The sequence below is a fragment of the Falco rusticolus genome, chromosome 3, assembly GCF_015220075.1.
Source record: "Falco rusticolus isolate bFalRus1 chromosome 3, bFalRus1.pri, whole genome shotgun sequence".
Classification (NCBI taxonomy): Eukaryota; Metazoa; Chordata; class Aves; order Falconiformes; family Falconidae; genus Falco; species Falco rusticolus.
The window spans coordinates 92,251,421-92,271,362 of record NC_051189.1 but is presented as its reverse complement, the minus strand read 5'-3'; the positions used below and the strand labels follow the sequence as shown (position 1 = coordinate 92,271,362).

Below are 19,942 nucleotides of genomic sequence, written 5' to 3'. Positions count from 1 at the left end.
TGAGAAAAATGTTTCCTATGACAATTGTTTTATAGAGGATAAAGCTCATGACACAGTCTTTTGCTTACTGGGATCATTAATAGTTTCACTTCTCTCTGTCAGGCAAAAAAATGTGTAAGGACTTACTATCTTACCCTACCCCTCCGTCAATTTTTGGTTTAACACGCCAGTAGATGCCCATTACTATTGCTTTGTAACACACTTCCTAGAGGAGCAAGCTAATGGCCCCATTTATACCTACTCATAGAGATACTTTCTGCAATATTTTTGCAATATTAAACAGCCCAAGATAGAAAGCGTACCAAATCCCTCAGAAGCTACGACAGAAAGTGAAACAAATTACTCAGAGGTGATGCATTAACGCTTGAATGTCATAAGCTGACATCACAAAGCACTGATGCTGAAAGAAGCAACCCTACTGACTGCCAGACTCCCTTACGTCTCCCGCCTTGGCACCGACACAAATGTGCATTCAGCTGCGTGATAAAAAGGATAAGGGATCTGATCTGGGTCACAATTAACCTTTATTCATTTACTTACTTGGTTTTGCCTGGTTAATTGTAACTCAGATCAATTCCCTGAACTAGTTCAATGCTTGGCCATGAAAACAGCCGTGTCAGCAGAAAAGAAGGCATGCAAGTGAACCAGGAGGGACTGAGGAAAATAGAAAGACTACTCCTTTCAGTAGCAGTGTTTGCTTATCCTGGCTTAAAGTTTAAACTGTGAAATGATGGCCCCAAAGACTTCTTTTTTTTAAAGTGGAAGTACAAAAAGTAGGAATGCCAGTTCTTTGGCAAAAGGGTTTGACAAGCACGCACCCAACACCTGCATTGATTAATGGTTCAGGAAACTATAAAGGACTCCAGCTTAGAAAAATTTCAATTCCTTTAATTAACAACAATTCTGTTGTTAGTTGATTCATATGTAAAATAAGTCTCCTGTAACCATATCTCCTGATTGAACTCCTGCCAATAATGTTTCTTTCCCAGGTGTTCCTAGTGTGAAAAAATTATGCAACCCAACATACTACTTTAGATGCATTCAAACAGTACTTTCTCATTTCCTGCATTTTGCAGATTATTTTTAAGGGGTTATCTTGACAGTCCTGGCAAATAAGACATGGTATGTAACCTTTCACAAATAATTGTAGCACTTCAGAACACCAAGATAAGAATGTACACGTTCCATAGATTGTTAATTGAGGTTGCAAATCTACAACATATTTAGAAACATACAGGTCTCTGAAAAGCTAAATACATAGATTTGCTGGCTGACAGGTAAACTTCTACAAAACCTCTTCAAGGTTGTTTCATATGTTATTTCCTTAAAAAACAAATATTTGTAATTGCACTTTTGTTTCTATTCTGATTAAATATCTTAATTCCCATGCAGTTTAAATGTTCAGTCAATACATTAAGCAACCTGCTTAGCAAAGTGTGGCAATTTCTGAACACAAACGTAGGAGTTACAGAGAGCAGCCTCAAAACAAGATTACCAAATAGTTTATTTAAACATGCAACAGCGACTCATAAGAACAGCTAAGTGCTGGTGATAAGCAAAAAAGTTATTATGACTACAGAGTACATAGCCTTCTCCTGTTTCTGAATACTGGAAGCAAACAGTGAATGACCAAAGTAAATAGGAATCTGCCCATATTCTACCTAAGGAAAATTGTAGTAGACCCTGCACAACACAGACACCTCTTGCAGCTGTATTGTAAAGGGATCAGAAAGACTGTACAGTGAAATATTGAGAGAAAATACTGAGACACTACAGGACATGGAAAGGAGGACTAAGCAATAAAAATACAATGTGACAGCTAACTTCATGGCACACTTGAGGCCAAGTCCTTCAATAGCGGCAAAGTGCCTGAATAATTACAGTACTTTCCAGACATGAGGTTTAGTCCTTCAGATCCTCATTTGTTAAAATATTTCAGTGACATAGGCCTAAAGTTGTATTCCAGAACATATGATCTTAATCAAAATAAAATGTGTCCTCCAACTTTACTGAATCCTGAGAGTTTTGGTAAGATTCACAATTCAAGATAGAAGAGGTTACGTTTTTATTAATGAGGATAATCTGCAGCTAGATGGGGTAAATTAATTTGCATTCATGGTAAAAGGACTGCAATGATTTGGAGTGGCAAGGATGTTTTTGGGTGGATGTTATTGCAGTGTGAGAAGATACAGACAGCTCAAGGCACACACCAGGTGGTCAGTGGAGGTGATTACTGAGAATTGTGAGCTAAGAAATTGGTATTTGAAATCCATACTAAGGGACAATGCTGCAAAAAAGTTACTCCTCCAGAATTCCTGATTGCCTGAGAATGAACCAGAAATCCAGCTAAGAAAAGTTGAGTAGAGTACTGTGTAATTCATTACCTCCTGATTAGAGCTCATGTTTGTATTTCTCTGTCGGTTAGAATCTCTGCTTAAGTAAATGGGTCCAAGTCTGACTTCTTGGGTGTCAGGAGCTAAGCATACCTTTCATGCTGAGGTATGAACATGGCCCACATAAACAGGGGTTTCCAAAACCATGCTTACAAAGATGTCAGTGATTAATGCCCTTTGCTAACATTGTAGTTTCCTAAGCTGTAGCAACATAACTATGAAAACCCCTGTTCCACGTCTGAAACAGCTCATCATCATCAATGCAAAAAGCATTATAATATTATCACACAATTAAGTCCTGTAGGATTTATTGGATTGATTTTCAAGGGGAAGGTGAAAAAATCATCAAGAAAACTTTCTGTTAAATATGTATTAAAGTTCCCTGTAGTGATAATGCAAAACCATTTGCCTTGGAAATCAAATTCTGAATAATAAAGTATCCGACACATCTGCTTCCTGGATAAACAATTTCTATCAAAGAGAGAACAGCTGCCTTGTCATGGTAAAGTATGACAAATATCCAACTCCTTAATACTGACTTCAGTTTAGTGACATTACAGAAAGCAAATTGCAGAAAATCTATGGGAAAAACTGTCAAACACTTGACAAAGACTGCAGAAATTATTACAAAGAGACAAGAATTATCATTACAGAAAAAAAAAAAAAGATGATTGTGCTGGTCAGATTGTAGAATATTTTGCAGTGTTGAAGAAACTGGAGATGCAGATGATACAGTGATCACCCTGATATATCAGAATCAGCTCCTGTGATGTTAGCACCCTTCCTCCCCTCCACCGTAAAGTTATGCAAAAGACTTTTTGTTTAGGCTTGTACCAGCATGTTAGAGAACCTGCAATTATGCTAAAACACATAGCACATAGGTGTAGACTACAACAGCCAAACCACTCATTCTGCAACCAAAGAATCAGGACCCAGTGGTCTGAAAACTTACTGTGTGATTTTGTGTTTTGTAGTAAGGGCACAACAGTTTCTCTAGCACACACATGGCTTATAGCTATTATGACAGGACATATATGGTAAAATGCACTTATGCACATATGCAAGGGGCCAGAACAAAAGCGTTAAGCCACGTTGAAATCCCATCCTGTGAGGTACGTGACTTTGCTCCGCTGAGATCCCACTTCAAGGAGTAAGAATACATTGCAAAGAAGAAACAGTTAAATGCATGCTAAGAAAATAAGTAATACCATGTGTGAGAGGAAAAGGTAACATCAATAGACTGGAAAGATGTTTATGTGATGTGCTATTCACAAAATGCTTTTTTAATATTTTAGCTCACCTGAGCAGTCAGATGAATGATAAGTAGCTAAGTAGTCAAAAGGAAGACAGGAGAAGAAAAAAAGAAGAAAAAAGGAAGGAGAACGTCTGGAGGTATAGGTTTATAGAGACAAACACATACAGCAAATTGTACTCTTGTAGACAGAATACATGGATTGTGGTAAGTATTTTAGAGAGGCGATGAGAAAAAGAAGTCATTTTAGTTACTATTTATTACTCTATGCCCCTCTCTGGTGAGCACTGAATACTGCTAGTGTCTGTATTTAATTCCTACAGCATGCAATCCATCTTTGACTGAATGCAGAGATGCCTTTTTGCTATCTTCAGGTAAAACTAGAAAACACGCATTCATTCTCGCAAGTTCCAGGGTAACTTTATTAAAAAGGCAGGTCTATTTAAACTGACATATGTTCAACAGAAAGAAATTAAGAAAAACAAAATCTAAGATATTTAATCTCAAATACTTAACAGCAAAAGCTTTTTGCAAGTGGTATTGGATTAGAAGGAAGCTCCCCAAACAAAGCACAGCTGCTATGCTTTTTATTCACCTGCACAGAGGCAACAGAAAACATACTGCAAGATACTGTTTTGCCTTGGAATTGAAACAGGTGAGCTGGGTCTAATAGGTGACTTTCATTACTGTTAATGATCTTCAACTAAGCACTATATATAAAAGGCTCTTAGGTTTTTAAGAGAGTGATAATTTAAAGGCAAAGAGAACTACACTTTTTTTTTTTTCACTCCTCTTGTAGTTTCTAAACAGTAGCACAAAATGTGAAGCTGTACTATTGTGAACTAAAGGAGAGAATACGAGAATTTTACACAAGGATAAAAATACAGCCAGGAAAAATCCTTCGTCTTACCATTAACAACAAAATGCTAGAGAGGGTATTGTCATTAGGGACTTGTTCGTCAAACAATAAATCTGAGCCAACTTAGTAAATGAGTTCTCTAGGGAGTCCTCTCCAGATTCATTACATTAGTGCTAACAATACTACTACAGTAAACTTTCAACTGATGTTCATTATATTACATTTCTGTAATGATTCTTCTGGCCTTTTCAAACTACAAGACAAAAACTGTTGTGTGTTTTTTTGGTAACCACCAAAAAAAAAGTGGTTATTTGACAAAATGAATGCTAGTTAGGGCCAAATTCTCCTCTTTCTTACTCACAGAAAGCCTCATTCCTCTAGCTCAGAGCAAAATTTAGCCCATAGTTTGGTTTTAGGTATTCAAAATACTGTCTCTGTCTAACGAGGTACATACTTACAACCCATGAGTTTTGCTTGGTTAGGGCTAAGTAAGGATATAGATCTACAATAGCATTTCCTATAACACCTTTGGGATGGTGCTTTTAACGTGTTTTTTTTTTTACAAACCTATTTCACCTCACAGCCCCACGTAGCAGAGAAGGAAATTGCCACTGAGAGGCTAAAATGCAAATAAATACTTATTTTAAGTAGGTCTGCTAGAGGTGCAAACCAGTGAAAGCTGCGTTTGAAACAGAGAAATGCTAGGCTTTTGGATTTGTAATCATAAGCAAAATTCAAGTTGCATCAACTTCGAGGAACGCCCATAACTGAAATCCAAGGCCGCGTTAGAAAAAGTCAGCTATTGTGATTTGACCAGGGTCACACATCATGACCTTTGCACTACCAGTCAAAAAAATGTGCTGTCCTAACTGCTGGTCTGTAGTGGTTACGCAGGCCTTTGGAAAGCTGTGATCAAACAGTACGGAAAGGCGAACCCCACATTTGAGAGATTTATCCTTGAGGGAGAACTCAAAGTCTTAAATGTATTTACTTTTGGTCAGGGGAAAAAAAAAACCCCACCAAACGAGGATTAGAAGGTGATTTTATTGGATGCGTTTTGAAAGGAGACTGACAGAGCAGAGCATTCAAATCGTGAAGGTCTTCCCAGCACCTAACCGAATTTCACAGGGCAGAAGTATCGGCAAGGAGAAATGAAATACACCCTCAGGAGCTGAAGCTGAAAGAGCACGAGCTTACCAGTAAAGAGCGGTATTTTTGAGGTTAGCCGGGGCAGACGCTGGCGTTTATCGCGCCTTTACCCACCGCCCACCCCGCTGAGGTAACGGCCGCGGGGCTGCCCAGCTGCCCGCCAGGTGCTCCGTGTGGAACAACAACAACGCGAACATGTTACAGACCTACGCAGCATGCACAAACAGACAGACCACCAAGTAACGGCCCTGACTAACAACGTGACGTCCGCTACCAGGCGCCTCGGGGGGGCTGAGCTCAGCCCACGGCTTCTCCCCACGGAGGGGTTCTGGCTTCACCTCCGTTCGTTTTCCGCACCCCCCCCCGGCGGCCGTGGCTAGCCGGCCACTCGCACGACAGCCACGTTCCTGACCCCACAGCCCGCTTCCCGGCGTGCGGCTCCCAGCGGGGCGTCCCGCCGCGAACCGAGAGCAGGCGCACCGCCCGGCCCCGACCGCGCCACCGCGTCACAGCTCCCGCCCCGGCCGCCCCGCGGCACCGCCCGCAGTGACCTCCCCGGGGCGGCAGTGGGCGGCGGCCACCGCCTCACCCCAGGGCGCGGCGGCTCCGGCGGGGCGGAGTTTGCCGTCTCCTCCTCCTCCCGCCCTCGCTCCCCGTATCATGGCGGCCCCGGCGCTGACCTTCGCTCGGAGGTTGTGCTGGCGGCCGCTCCGCGAAATCAGGTGAGCCCCGATCGCCCGCGCGCCGTCCCAGCGGCTAGGAGACCCGGCGCCGTCCTGCCCTGGGGAGGGACCGCTCTGCGAGCCGCCGTCTGCCCGCCGCACTCCCGGGTGAGCCGCCGGCGGCGGGCCCTGGGCCGCCTTCCCCTCCCGCAGCCGCCCGGCTCCTGCGGGGCCCCCTCACAGCGGCCGGGGCGCGGGGGAGGCCGGGGCTGTGAGCGCGGCAGGGCCGGCGGCAGGGCCAGCCGTTACCTCGGGCCGGTGCCGCCCCATCTCCCCCCTGCCGGCGCCTGGCGCGGGGGCCGGGTGCTGTCCGCCCGTGCCGCTTGGTGAGCCGGGTTAGCTCGCTCCCTGTGGCCCATACGTAGGGGTTAAGGCGCAGGACAGACGTTGCCTTCACCCTAAGACGAGCGAGATCACTTTCTGCTTGAGCTGGGGGCGCTTCCACTTACCAGCCACCTCTGAAGTGTTTGAACACGGCGTGGGAGTGGGAAACACGCACCGGGTGCCTTCCGCAAACAGGGCTTATACCCTCATCTTTCTGTCTCCTGAGGCAATTGTTTAACCACCGAAGAAATGTTGGTTAGGCCTGAGGTATGGCATCTGAAACTGTACCAAAATGTGGAGGAGACTGTGTGGTTCCATGCTTGCTTGGGATTTCCACCCCTACCTCGTCAGTCCCACAAAAACAAGTTTAATTGTGTCCAGCTAACTAAGGTTTCTTGCTAAGACTGCTCCAACTTCCAAATAGCGATGTAGTATCTCCTGTGGTGTGGCTTTATTACATACTGCTTTTAAGCTGTTTTCAAATAGTGTCACATGCAGTAGCGTGTGCTGCAGCATCTGTGCACCTTCAGCATCAGCTGGGCTGTGCGAGGCAGGAAGGATGGCTTGGCTTGCAAGTAGACTTGGAATTGCAGGGTTGAAATTGTGATGAAAGTGGTTAAATTGGAAATTCTGCTGTAAAATTGCTTGTGTCTGAGTAAGAATTGCAAAGTATGTCAGTTTGTAGAATTTCCTTTCTGTCAAAAATAGCTTAAATACTCAAAGAAAAGCAAGTGTTTGTTTGTTAATTGTACTTGGTAAGCAGGTTCCTAAACACAGTGGTGAAACAGGCATCATCATACCAATAGATAAAAGGCTTGTGATACTCTGGTTATTAACAACATGCATATTTGACTGTTAATAGTACATACTTTCAGAAGTGAAATGCTTTTACTCAGGTATTCAAGTACCTCCATTAGATATGAGTGCATCTTGACCAGAAAACCGTAGTTATTTGTACATTAAATCATAATACTTTTCTCCCAAAGCTTTGTGAGAAATTATTTGAAGTATGTACATGAACATCTTAAGATACAGGAAGAAACAAGGAGAAAGCAAACCGTGTGATCAGGGTGATTTCTGCCCTCATTTCAAAAAAAGAACTCTTGAGGCAAGCCTTCTACAGATAATATTAATTTCATATACCTAAGTTGTTACAACAAGAGGGAGGGAAAGTGGTTCCGAATGGGAAAACACATAAAAGACTGGCCTGCTGGACATCATTAGGCTAGTGGAGTTGGATGTATTTGAAGTGGCAATATTCTGTATGTGAAATAAGATCATAAACCAACAATGAGTTAATGTTTTTACTATATGATCAGATATAACACGGGAAAATGGTGCCATTTTCCCAATGGTGGCACACCAGGCAGGTGGACTTTATTTTCTATATCAGCAGTATACTAGTGGAATTGTATCAAAGATACTGGTAGCCTTGCTGTGCCAATGAATTTAGGAAGCTTTTTTTGTAATCTAAATTCAAAAGAGAGGCATATCCTTGGGAGAGGAATACTCATATAAGGACAGAATGCAAGAATTCCTCTTTGTTGGTGGTGTTGTGAGTTTTTGTTGTTTTATTTTTTTTTCTTTTCTAAGCAGGACATTCCTAATCCTTTCAGACATGTAGTGGGTTCCATAGGCTCTTCTCCCACATGCCCACTTTTTGTCCTGCCCTGTTGCAGTATGTTATTTTTCCAAGTTTGAATTTGGCTGACAGGGGGGATGCTGACACAAATGCACATTCAGGTGAGTCTTACTGGGGCTGTACCCATCCAACAGTCTTTGCATTCAGCTGTTTGAGATCAGAGGGCTCACAGCTCTGTGTTTGTGGCACGTTGGGCCACTGGGTGCAGAATGCTTGCTACTGGGAAACCTGTATCCACGCTATCCTTGGTTTGGAGGTTTCCTTCAGGCTAGTTGTAGTATGATCCCAGCACTGAACACTTATTAGCAGCTCTAGGACATCTACCAATTTTATGTAATCTAGAAGGGTTCCAACTCCTTTGTGCCAGGACAGCTCGGCAGCACAAATCAGGGGAATGGAGTTGGCAACAACTTAGAGACTTGGTCCAAGGGTGCTCACCTGGTCCAGACTGACAGAAACATAGTCCCACCCTAACATCCTCGTGTGTTCCTTACTAGTTATCTCTGCAACTTTAAAGGAGGTCAGATCTTATCAAAGACCAGTTTCCCTATGAGCTCCTCTATTTCTCAGCATCTCGGAAGAGTCTTTTTCAGAGGAGTGCTATTAAGTGCTGGTCTTTAAATGAAGCGAATTAGAAAATTGCTAATTTTCTGTTAAGCTCTTGGCTTAGCCTTGTTAGCTTTTGTCTGTGCCTGGAATACTTACTGCTTGCGGTAGATCTGTCTTTACTACGGTATCTGCTGTTCCATTTGTGAGGCAGCAGTCTTAAGGGTGTGCGTTCACTTCTGTATTGGCTCGTGAGCAGTGTCCCAAATCTATTCTTGTCTTCCCTGCATCACCTCATGACATCTGCATGTCTACAGCCCACCCACACAACAGGAGCTCGGGTGCTGTTGAGTCCCACCACAATATGCAACAGCCTTTATTCAGTGTCTGCAGCCCTTTTCTAGTTCTGTGTGGGAATTAATTGAACCTGCTCCCTGAACTGCTTATCCTTTAATTGGTAGAGCAGTTGTATGCGTTGGTCATTAAATCAAGGGCCCTTTGATAGATGTGTGGCAAAGCAGGACTTTGTAAACCTTCCATCTCTTCCTTTTCTTGTCTCTGACTGCGGACCTTACAGCTCTTTTCTGCCTTCCCTTCCACTAGGCCAGTCGGATGTAAGGTCCTGGGAAAAGGCACAGGGTGTTTGTCTTTGCCCTGGAACTGTGCTTGTTAGGAAGAAACTCCTCTGTTGAGGGTGGAGGAAGAACTGATCACTTGCAGCTGAGAGATTATTTCTGGCTTCATCACAGTAATGGTCTGGGGCCTCTCAGTGAAAAGAGGCTCAGTATTCCAGGTCATTCCCTGAAGATACTTCTTTATTGCTGTTAACAGTCTGTTGGCTGTATCATGGGGTTTTGTTTGCTTGTTTTTAGTATGTGAGAAGGATGTAGACACTGTCTCCTGCCTATCTACAGATATGCGATAAACTTTCCTGCATTTGGGGTTAATTGCAGATGTTGGTACACCCCAAATGCATGCGAACCTTGCCTTGTGTAAAATCTCTTTGAGGCTGCTGTCATCCTGGAGATGACCAGTGAGTTTGGTGGTATCCCTTCTTCTGTCCCATTCCTTTTTTCCAGGTTTGGCCACAGGGTGCTAATCTACCTCAGAGGGAGTCTGCCTTGTAACTCTGTATTGGGAAATGTCTGGTCCTTTCTGTCAATTCTATTCAGATAGCTGTGGTTGGATATGGGCACACAAATTTCAATAGCTTTGCTCTGATATTCTCGTGCCAGCTGAGCAAATCTTCACTTCTCACCCACTTTCCTGCCGCCAGGCCCTATTTCTGTATTGCAGCAGCTGCTTTCCTTCTCTCCTCTGCTGTTTGCTGTCACCCCTAATCCAATCCCTTTTTACAAGGAGAAGGACTGGATTTTTGTAGTGTTGCTCTCAAGTCATGTATCAGACTATATTCTTAAAGACCCTGTTTGCTCACACTCCTGGGTCTTCTGTGGGCCGTACCAAAACCTCTGGTGCTGACAGTAGAAGTTGCTTTTATGACTGAAACTCTTGCCCAGATGTTACGTCTTGTCTGAGTTGGATATGGTTTCCCTTCTGCTCTTTGTGTGGCATAGGCAGCAGGTGTCCCGCAGCCTCCTGAACATGTGCCCACCAACTTGCCTGCTCACTAGCAGCTGGGTGGGAACACATCCTGACATGTTGACAGAGGAAATGTGTCCATGTACAGGGTTGTGTTTTATCCACAGCACAAAATGCATACCCTGATCCTACACCAGGGAGGCACTGTGGAGTACGCTTTTTACTCGCTGTCTTAACATGCGCTCTTGTGTTTTGGTTTTCATGTCTCTTAAGTCATGCCTCTTGATGCTGTGTCTCAGGCTGCACTAGCTTGCCTTGCTCAGCTGTTTGCTATTCCTATCAGCCAGCCAACATTTCCTTTTCTGTGACAGGCTTTTATTTATCAGCTCTCCTTGGCTTATGCTGGATTCTGTCAGTCGCAGGTACTCTGCTGTGCTCCTCCTGCTCAAGTTAATTGTGCTTATTTTTTCAAACTTCCCTTGGGTAGGTCAAGCCTCTAGTTCTAGTTAGTTTGTGAGCCAGGTTGTCTTGCCCAGCCTTGACTGTGAACCACTGATCTTGCCTGATCACCAGAAAAGCAAGCAGAGCACATAACTGCCTTGATTTTGAACCTTTTCTTTTTTCTTTCTTTTTAGTCTTTTCTGTCTTGGTGCAGGTCAATAAAAAGTTTAGACAGCTTGTCACATTTCCTTTACCTTTTTAAGTTGTAATAATTTCATATTAAAAAAATATTAAAAACTCACCTCATATTCTTTCTTGAAATCTTGCCTATTTTGACTTTTGCAGTAACTTTTTTCAAAATAGTGGTAAAATGAGCCTCCCTGAACATCGTGACTGTAAGGTAATTTTCATAGTCTTTCAGAAATGGTATTCATACCACCAATTAATCTTGAATTTCTCTTTTTCCACAGAGCCATTAAACTCATCCACTGTCCTTTGAATACTGAGGCAAACTAGTCAATGGAAAAGGAACAAATCTCTTAATGGGCTGCTTTTTCTTGCAAATTGGCTAACATTAATTGCATGAGTTACTACATCCTGTTTGACCAATACAACTTAAAAGACAAAAGGTAGTGGTGAAATGATTGAACAGTTGTCCAGAAAAGCATTTTAATAAACATATGTCCTTATTTAAACACCACCTTAAACCGTTTTGAGCAGCAATACACACAGCAGTTAAAACCAACAAAACAAAATCCAGAGCAGCAAGCTCACCAACTGTATGTAGTGGAGCTGGATCTGACAGTTCACAGCTAATGTCTGGAAGCCTTGAAGATGGATTGGCATGGAACAGAGCTTTCTGTTGTAGTTCATGTGCTTTGAAGCAGCTGATCATAGAAGCCAGTGGAACCTTGTCAGCTTTGCCTGCTGAATTCAGTGATCTCTAGGTGGTTCTGCAGCAGCTTTGCTGTGGAGTTCAAAAGAATCTGATAATGTGAATGCAAATAAGGTGGTGGTTAACTGTTCATTGTTGAATTTTGCTAGGCTTGAACAGCCATCCTCTCCAAAGTGGGCTCTCCGGTAGCTCCCACTTGATGAGCCACACAGTTTCTTTCTGCCCTTGCTTTTTAAGATTTCTTTCCCCAGCAGAAGTTAAGTTACAAGTTTCTCGAGGAGAATATAAATACTTTTACAAATGTTTGGTTTGTGGTCTTTTTATTATGGTGCTAGAAATTAATTTTGAGTTTTTGCTAGGGTAGAAGGTACTGTCTTTGGATAGTACCGTTTGAAGAAGCTACTTATTGCTCTCTTCCCATGTACTTCTCCCCCTGAGCAGATTATGTTGTGTCTGCAACTACGATCTAGCTAAGAGAGCAAGCAAGCAAGCGGTCCTCATTAGGATGGAAATTCGTCTGTTTATTTCTAGCCACATTTCTGGAATGTTGCATGTTTGAAGCAACGAAAGACACTTGAATGTCAGGAATTCAGAATTCATAGTGCAAACCATGTCTTCCTACCTGGGCTTGAGATGCAGACTTAATTCACTGTAATGAACCTTGTTTACAAGTAACCTCCATTTATAGTAATGCTAGAGTAGACCCCAGAGGTTTCACTTGTAGTTACCCTTGTTGGAGTGAACATGTACAGGAGAGTGAAGCAGTTAATGTCAGCCTCTTCTTTTTTTTTCATTTATTGTTGTATTCTGCCTAAAGAGGCTGTGGAGTCTCCTTCGCTGGAGACCTTCAAAACCCACGTGGATGCAACTCTGTGCAACCTGCTCTAGGAAAACCTGCTTTAGCAGGGTGTTGGACTAGGTAATCTCCAGAGGTCCCTTCCAACCCTGATCATTCTGTGATTCAGCATAAGAATATTTGTGATTTTTTTCCTATTTCATGACTGTTCTATTTTAAAATAATAATTTAAATAATCTACCTAAAACTATCATATACTGCTACTCAGTTCAGACTGGATGTTTATTATTCTGATGTAGTAAATGATTGAGCCTTTCTATTGTGATGAGTTCACTGATTACCATGACATTTTTCAGGTTCCCTTGAAGTTCAGTGTAATAGAATTTAGTCTGTAATCAGTAAAAAGCAAAAACTGTGAGCTAAGATTTGAAAGGTCTTGTTAAACTGTCCTTTATTTCAAAGAATCAGAAACTGTTGCCAGGCAAGTCAGTACTAGATACTCCAGCAGAAAAGAGGAAGCAAAAGCTCTCTTCGAATGGGTTCTGGTTAAGGCTTCTTCCTTCCATCAAAACTCAGGCTTTAAGTTACTGAATAAAGTGGTGCTCTTTGGCTTTGGAGAGGTCTGGCAGTGATCAACACATAGCGACTTGATAACTTGCCAACATCCTGTTTTGTAAATTATCCTGGCTGTAGTCTTTTATCACTGAAAGCAATGATACTAAAGAAAAAAAATCACTCTTACAATTGTCAGAATAGTATTTTATCAGCTAGTGCTTTTAGTACAAGCAGCATTAAGAGCTGCAGGTTAGCCAGCCACAGAAATCAAACCATAAGCATTATCAGTGAGCTAATAACTGCATTATTTTGTTCATAAGGTACCAATTTTTCATGTTCACCTGAACGCCTGCAGAAAGGATAACAGCAGTAGATAGCAGTAAATTCAGTAGGTAGACAGATATAATTTGTGCTGAAATCCAGAGATCACTGTGTAATGTTTTGTTACGTTGTTGTTTTGCTGTGTGTATGAAAGCTACCTTTTTTCTGATAAAGTGGAGTAATCCAAGAGGAGACTTCTATGATCCAGTCAGGGAATGAAGTCTATTTTAATCGAAGACTAAATGGAAATTTATCACTGTGTTTGTTGGTTTAGAAAGAAGTAAACACGATGTTACCCTGAGTGCTATCTGATGACATAGTTCATGCTAGCTTTTTGACCGTGGTAGTGAAAAGCCATGTTTAAAACCAAACAAAAAGCCCTCAGAACGAAAAGCTCCTCCTATCTAAATATGGTAGAGTCCTTTTAACCTGCTCACAGTGTCATGTTCTGTTGCACCAGAGCCCGCTTTTTTTGCTGGGCATTTTTGTGGTTTTTCCTCCTGGTAATCTTATTGCTCTGCCAAAAATAAGCTTAGGTTGGAGAAGGATGCCACACAGGAGTTGTCCCTTTAGGTCCCAGTGTAATTCTTGATATTTCACATGTTTTATCTGTAGCTAGGATAGCTTGTAGCTAAACCTCTTTCCTTGTGGCAGAGGCTGTGTGTACCTGCCCTTCGTCCCAGCGTAGTCTGTGATTGAGCAATGGCAGAGGGGAGAACTTGGCTTTTAGCAAGTGTTACCATTTCAAGGAGTAGATAGTGTCCTTTGCTCTGTGAAAGATCTTTACTAATTTACAGTCAGAATTTTTTTTTTTCTTGTCATGATCCTGCAGATTGATCTTCATGATTAGACTTGCTGGCTACAAAGATTGGATGTGTACATTAATCTCAGTACTGTCTTTGTCCTTGAATGTAGATTGACTTAGAGTGAACCTGCCAGCTGAGAATTTAAACAGTCGCAGTTTAATAGCAATTGTAGTCTTCCTATTTTCTGAGTGTCCTAGAACAGGTCATTCAGATTCCTCCCCTCAAACAGACTCTGAAGGCTTTCATATGAAGGCTAAAGAGCTATAGCTTCAAAGTCGAGTCTAGTGATGAACTGTAAAAGTCCGTGGGCCAGTTGTACTGCTTCAGTATAGCTAGCAGGTTAAATGTGTGTGTTCTTCACATAATCACAGACTGGTTGAGGTTGAAAAGGGACCTCAGGAGGTTGCGTGGTCCAACCCCCCCTGCTCAGGCACCAAACGCCACCTTGAGCTGGTTGCCCAGGACCATGTATGGACAGTGGTTTAATATCTCCAAGGATGGAGACTCATCACCTCCCTGGGCAACCTGTGCCAATGCTCGGTCACCCTCACAGTAAGAAAGTGTTCCCTGATGTTCAGAGGGAACCCCCTGTGTTCCGGTTTGTGCCCATTGCCTCTGGTCTTGTCACTGGGCACCACCGAGAAGAGGCTCACTCACTATACCCTTATATTCTTTATACTTTGAATATTTATATACGTTAATAAGATTGCCCTGAGCCTGTTCTGTAGGCTGAACAGTCCCAGCTTTCTCAGCCTCTCTTTATATGTGAGGTTCTCCAGTCCTGTGATCATCTTTGTGGCCCTTCGCTGGACTCTTTCCAGTATGCCCATGAGTCTCTTATTCTGGGGAGCTTAGAACTGGAGACAGTAATCCAGGTGTGGCCTCACCAGTGCTGAGTAGGGTGATTCCATTCTTAATTGGTAATATATATATAATAAATACGTATATATAAATAAATATATATAAAATATATAAAAATAAATATATATAATTAAAATGATTTCTTGAGGATTAGATTGTGTGTTGTATGGATTCTTTGCTGACTGTTTGGCCCTCCAAAAAAAAAAGTGGCTACTGTTTTTCTAGTAAAGTGTTCTGATAATATTTATTCTGACAATATGGTATAAGTGATATGTAACTTGTAGAATCCCCAGTAATTCTTGAATACTTTGGTCCTTAGAGGCCAACAATTAAAACACAAAGAAAATTTGAAATAAAAACTTTACTCTATTATTTTATACCATGATAAATGTACTTGTAAAATGCTTGCTGTTTCAAAAACATCACTACAGCAAGCCTGTTCCTAAAACAAAAGAATCTTTCTGGTTGGCTTTACGTTGTTCTCCTTAATTGCCAGTAAGATGACATATTAAACACACTTTTATTCTGGGGAAGAACTTTCGAGTTATTTGGGTTGTCAGCCACTTTCCCAGACCAATAGTTCTTCATAATCTGTACAATGATGGCAGAAGCCAATATGCCTCTGTACATGTTGCTTCCCCACTAATAACTGCCATGATGCAATGTGAGCCTCTGACCTCTGTATTGGGAGCAGCTGCTATAGGTGTAGTGTTCTAAATGCTATAATTTAAGTGTTTACAGTGTTTTTAGTAAGTCATGACTTGAAATTCCTTGGAACGTGTCTAACTTCCAATTCTAAAAGTGACAGATGTTCAGTGGTGTATTTTGTATATTGTGTCACACCTACAAACTTATCTGGTTCTGTGATAAAACTAAGAGCAAGGTGTGTTATAGAGGGTATCTAAAGAGAAAGTTATCAGTTGGAAATTGATAAAACTTCAGTAAAATTGTTATTCATAGAGCAGATGTAAATTTTGCTGTGACAGAAAGGTACTTGCAAGTCTTCCACGTATGTGAGAACTTCAGCTCTGAACCCAAATCATCAGATTTATGAGTAAATTGGTCCAGGTCTTTACAGGACACCAGTAGGTTTGTCTGGTTGTGGGTGCTGGAAATAGTGCCAAAGCCAAGAGTAGTGTGCTACTTTGTGTTTAGACCTGATTTGTTTAAATTATCTGAAAGAATTCTGGATTTGGACAGGATAAGCCATTGACAAATACTGCTTCATTATTGTCATACAGCTTCTTCAGTATTCTTTGTGTCCATCCCCATTGTATCTAGGCATCATGGATTCAGGAGAGAAACTAAGATTCAGACAAATTGCTTTTCATCTTTCACTGGCTCAGCTGAACTAGCAGGAGTGTCGGTGGATTTTCTAATGTGGATGGGAACTCCAGCAGCTCGTTACATCCTTGTCAGAAACCTACGTACCTTGGCAAAACCTCTTAACATCAAAGTGTACACTCTTGTTCTCCGTACAGTCAAGATTTGTCCCTGGAAGCCAAATAAAAATGGCTCTTTCCTTTCTCCATTAGCAGCAAAATTATTTTGAGTACTTGTTCATAACTATTTTGTTAAAGTCACCTTGGATAAGGATGCATAAAGAACCTATTTGAGTTTGTTGCTCTCCAAATGCTACAATAATCTTTGAGCAATTCTCAGCAAATGTCACATGTATGAGTATCATAGCTCTATATTTTTCTGCTAACATTCATGTTTCTAACTTTCAAATGTGTTTCAGAGGATACCTGTCTGTAAATCTTCCTGCTTGTGGAGATGTCTTAAACAGACTGAGGATGTACAGGAAATTCTTTTGTGCTTTAGTCATTCACCATGACCAGTTAAGTGTGCTGGGAAGAGAGAGCTCTTGCAGAGATTTTAGGAGATGATCCCGACTTTCTTCCCAGCAGCTGTGATGAGAGAATATTAACTGTGCCTGTATAGAGCACAAAGAGCAGACCATTTCAGAGCTCAGTGAATGGTAATCTAGATCTTTGATTCTTAGCTATTCTTTAATACTGAAAAAAGCCCTATCAAGCACAGCTGAGCCACTTACACTAAACAAACAGTGATTCAGCACTTCAGTTTGCCAACAGACACATCATTATCCTCTAGCTTTTATATGTCAAAACAGTGTAGGAGTGTAAAATAGTAAAAGCTGATAAGGTTTTATAGACCAAACTTGTGTTTAGAACAACTATTGAAGTGTTCTAATGTAATGGAGGAAATCATTTGACTTTCATTTCTTTGTTTATTAAAGTACCAGTAAGTAAATTGGTTATAGAGTATTTGCACTGATCCTTTTTGCTAGCTAGATATATTGGAAATAGCAGAACATTCCTATTACCTGATAGCAATACATTTTAGTTACTCCACACTAGCCACAGTATAATGGGGTACTGCCAGGAACTGTGCTGGTAGAACAGGGAGGGATGGTTGTTTTCTTATGGTTTGGGGTTTTTTTGTTGTTTTGCTTTGCGTGGCGTTTTTAGGAAAACTGGACTTCTGTCTACTGAGTCATCAACAGTTCCATGTTATCATCATGGTTAATAAAACTTTGTATTTCCCCAAGTGAGCTAAATGCATTTATTTCTAGAGAATTAACTTGGTGCTGATGAAACTTTCTTACGCTGCTGGTGTTTGCTCTAAGAGGTGATGCACTTGTTCCAATAGATCTCTGCAGGAGCCTGGTGAACAGTAGCATTGCTTTATCAAACGAATGTGTGGATTGGTTCTTGCTGCACAAAGAAATAAAACTACTCTGGCTGCTAAGCTGCTGTTAACCTACTGCTAACCTACTGCAACCTACTAATTTGGACAACTACTAACCTACTGCTGTAGTGCATGTTAGCAGGTGATAGCAATGCAGGGCTTAACAGAGTGAACCTGTGAACTTGTGTGGGACAGTACAGACTGCTTTGCTTGCAACACTTGCTGCAAGTTAGTTAACTTGTTGATTGTAAGCTATTACAGTTGCTGTCATGAAAAGTGTGGGGTTTTGGTTTTAACTCAAAGGGAGCAACTCAATTATTTAGCTGTTTCCATCTTTTGTAGTTGCTAGATAGTAGGAAATGTACCAGTTACGAAATTTTGAGGAGGCAAAAATTCTTAGAGGCGGTCTCTGCTTATCCGTCTTCTGAATGAAGATTGAATTCCATCTGCCTGTGTTCTGAATTGTTTTTGTTTTAATTAATGGCAAGGAATCTTTAAAGAGGTGCATACAAATGAGGGAAACTGGAAGTTTTCACATGAGATGGTTGTGGAAGGAGGTGTAAGCTTTCTCAGGATGACAGAAGTTGCAAAGGAAGATGTTTGTGTCAGATATGGATACTCCACATTTTCCAGTATAAGAGGAGAAACTTGGAAGGACAGGACTAGAAATTAACAGCTGAAGTAATTGGACTTTATTAGTACAAAAACTGTCAAGCTGAGGTTTTTTAGTATGATACTGTCTGCCTAGTACAGAACTCCTATTTGTAAGCAAGTCTGCCTGCATAAGTTATAGGGATACAGCCTTCCACCTAGAAGTCTGAAAAGATGTTATGTCATATTCATTTGATAGAGACTCATAAAAGACAATAATTCTGCAGGGAGAGGAAATGCAATACCAGAAACAGCCTGAAAAGAGTATATGAAAAGAAATAGTACATATAGTCAAATGACCTAAAGTTCTTTGGGAGGAGCTGGTAACAGGATGGCCTAAAGAAAGAGAAGGTTGCTTTGCTTCTGCAGCCAGAAGAACCTCTGCCCAGATTTTCTGTATTGATTAAACATCCACCCCCTACATACTGCTCTTTTTTTTTTTTTTTTTTTTTTTTTTTTTTTTCTCCCCCTCTAACAGCAAAGGAGGAACGATTGCTTCTAACACACCACAAGCTGCTCAGTTTGTTTGGCACTATCAGGTGCCTCTTCTTTTCCCAGCTCAGCTCTAGGTAGCTTGTGTGGAGAGAATAACTGGAGGACTGAGAGGTATGGTAGAAAATTGACATTAGCCCTTTCCATCTTCAGCTGCCTGGGGAAAGCTCTTATATTGCTGTGTAAGTGTTCAGGCTATATAAAATCTATGAATCCTGAATTTTACATTATTATGTAGGTAAATATCTGTTTGGAGTCTGTAGTATATAAAAAATGGCATGATGAATGGTGACGTGGGCAACCTGCCAATTAAAATTTCTAATGATTTTTATGTTAACATCATAGACAGTAGCTTCCTCTTGTTCAGCAAAATAAAGTGAAGTACAACTTTTAAATTTAATTGCACACAGAAAATACTGCAAGTGGATATGGAAAATGGTAACATTAGTTTCCCAGTTACCAAGAAAGCTATAAAATCATGGTACTGCTAATGCTTTGCTCATTGTCATTATTTGGTTATCAATCTTCCTTTTTAAATCTTTTTAGAGATTCTGATACGAAGTCTTGGAGGGAAGAATAAGAGGAGTTGGTGTGTTGGGTTGAATTTCTTTTTGCAGATGGTCCACTTATTTTCTCATGGTTACATTTTAAGTACTGGTTTCTATTCCCTTCACGTGCCTGGTTTCCTAACAGTTGCTGCAGTTACCAAAGGTGGCAGCCTTTCCCACCAGCTCTGCTCCAGCATCCCTTGAGGTAGCTGAACTGATGATCAAAGGCTATTCCTTTTCCAGGTCCCTTTTTTTTTCTCTGGGGAGAAAAATTAGGATAATTTTGAGGGAGGATCAAAGTAGGAGAAGTGCTGTTGGAAGAGGGGGACTGAAGCCTGAGGCTCTGCTTGGAGCAGGAATATTCCATGGCCAGGTGCCAGCAGGCAAGGACTACCCTGGTCACCTTGCTAGGGAGGGCTCGTAGGTTCTTCACTGTGG

The 19,942-nt window shown here is 41.5% G+C and overlaps 1 protein-coding gene across 4 annotated transcripts in view; it reads left to right on the top strand.

Annotated features, from left to right (window-relative positions):
• Window positions 1–6,256: 6,256 nt before the first annotated feature.
• ECI2 (enoyl-CoA delta isomerase 2) overlaps window positions 6,257–19,942 on the top strand; it is a 34,443-nt gene continuing 20,757 nt past the window's right edge. Inside the window, exon 1 of one of the 4 annotated variants that reach the window (XM_037379793.1) lies at window positions 6,257–6,375. In XM_037379793.1, coding sequence (XP_037235690.1) covers window positions 6,314–6,375 — 62 coding nt within the window. In that variant the 5' untranslated portion in view covers window positions 6,257–6,313. Of the gene's footprint in view, window positions 6,376–6,459; window positions 6,484–19,942 lie in introns of those variants that run through there. The other 3 variants (XM_037379796.1, XM_037379794.1, XM_037379798.1) reach the window with 3 other exon arrangements.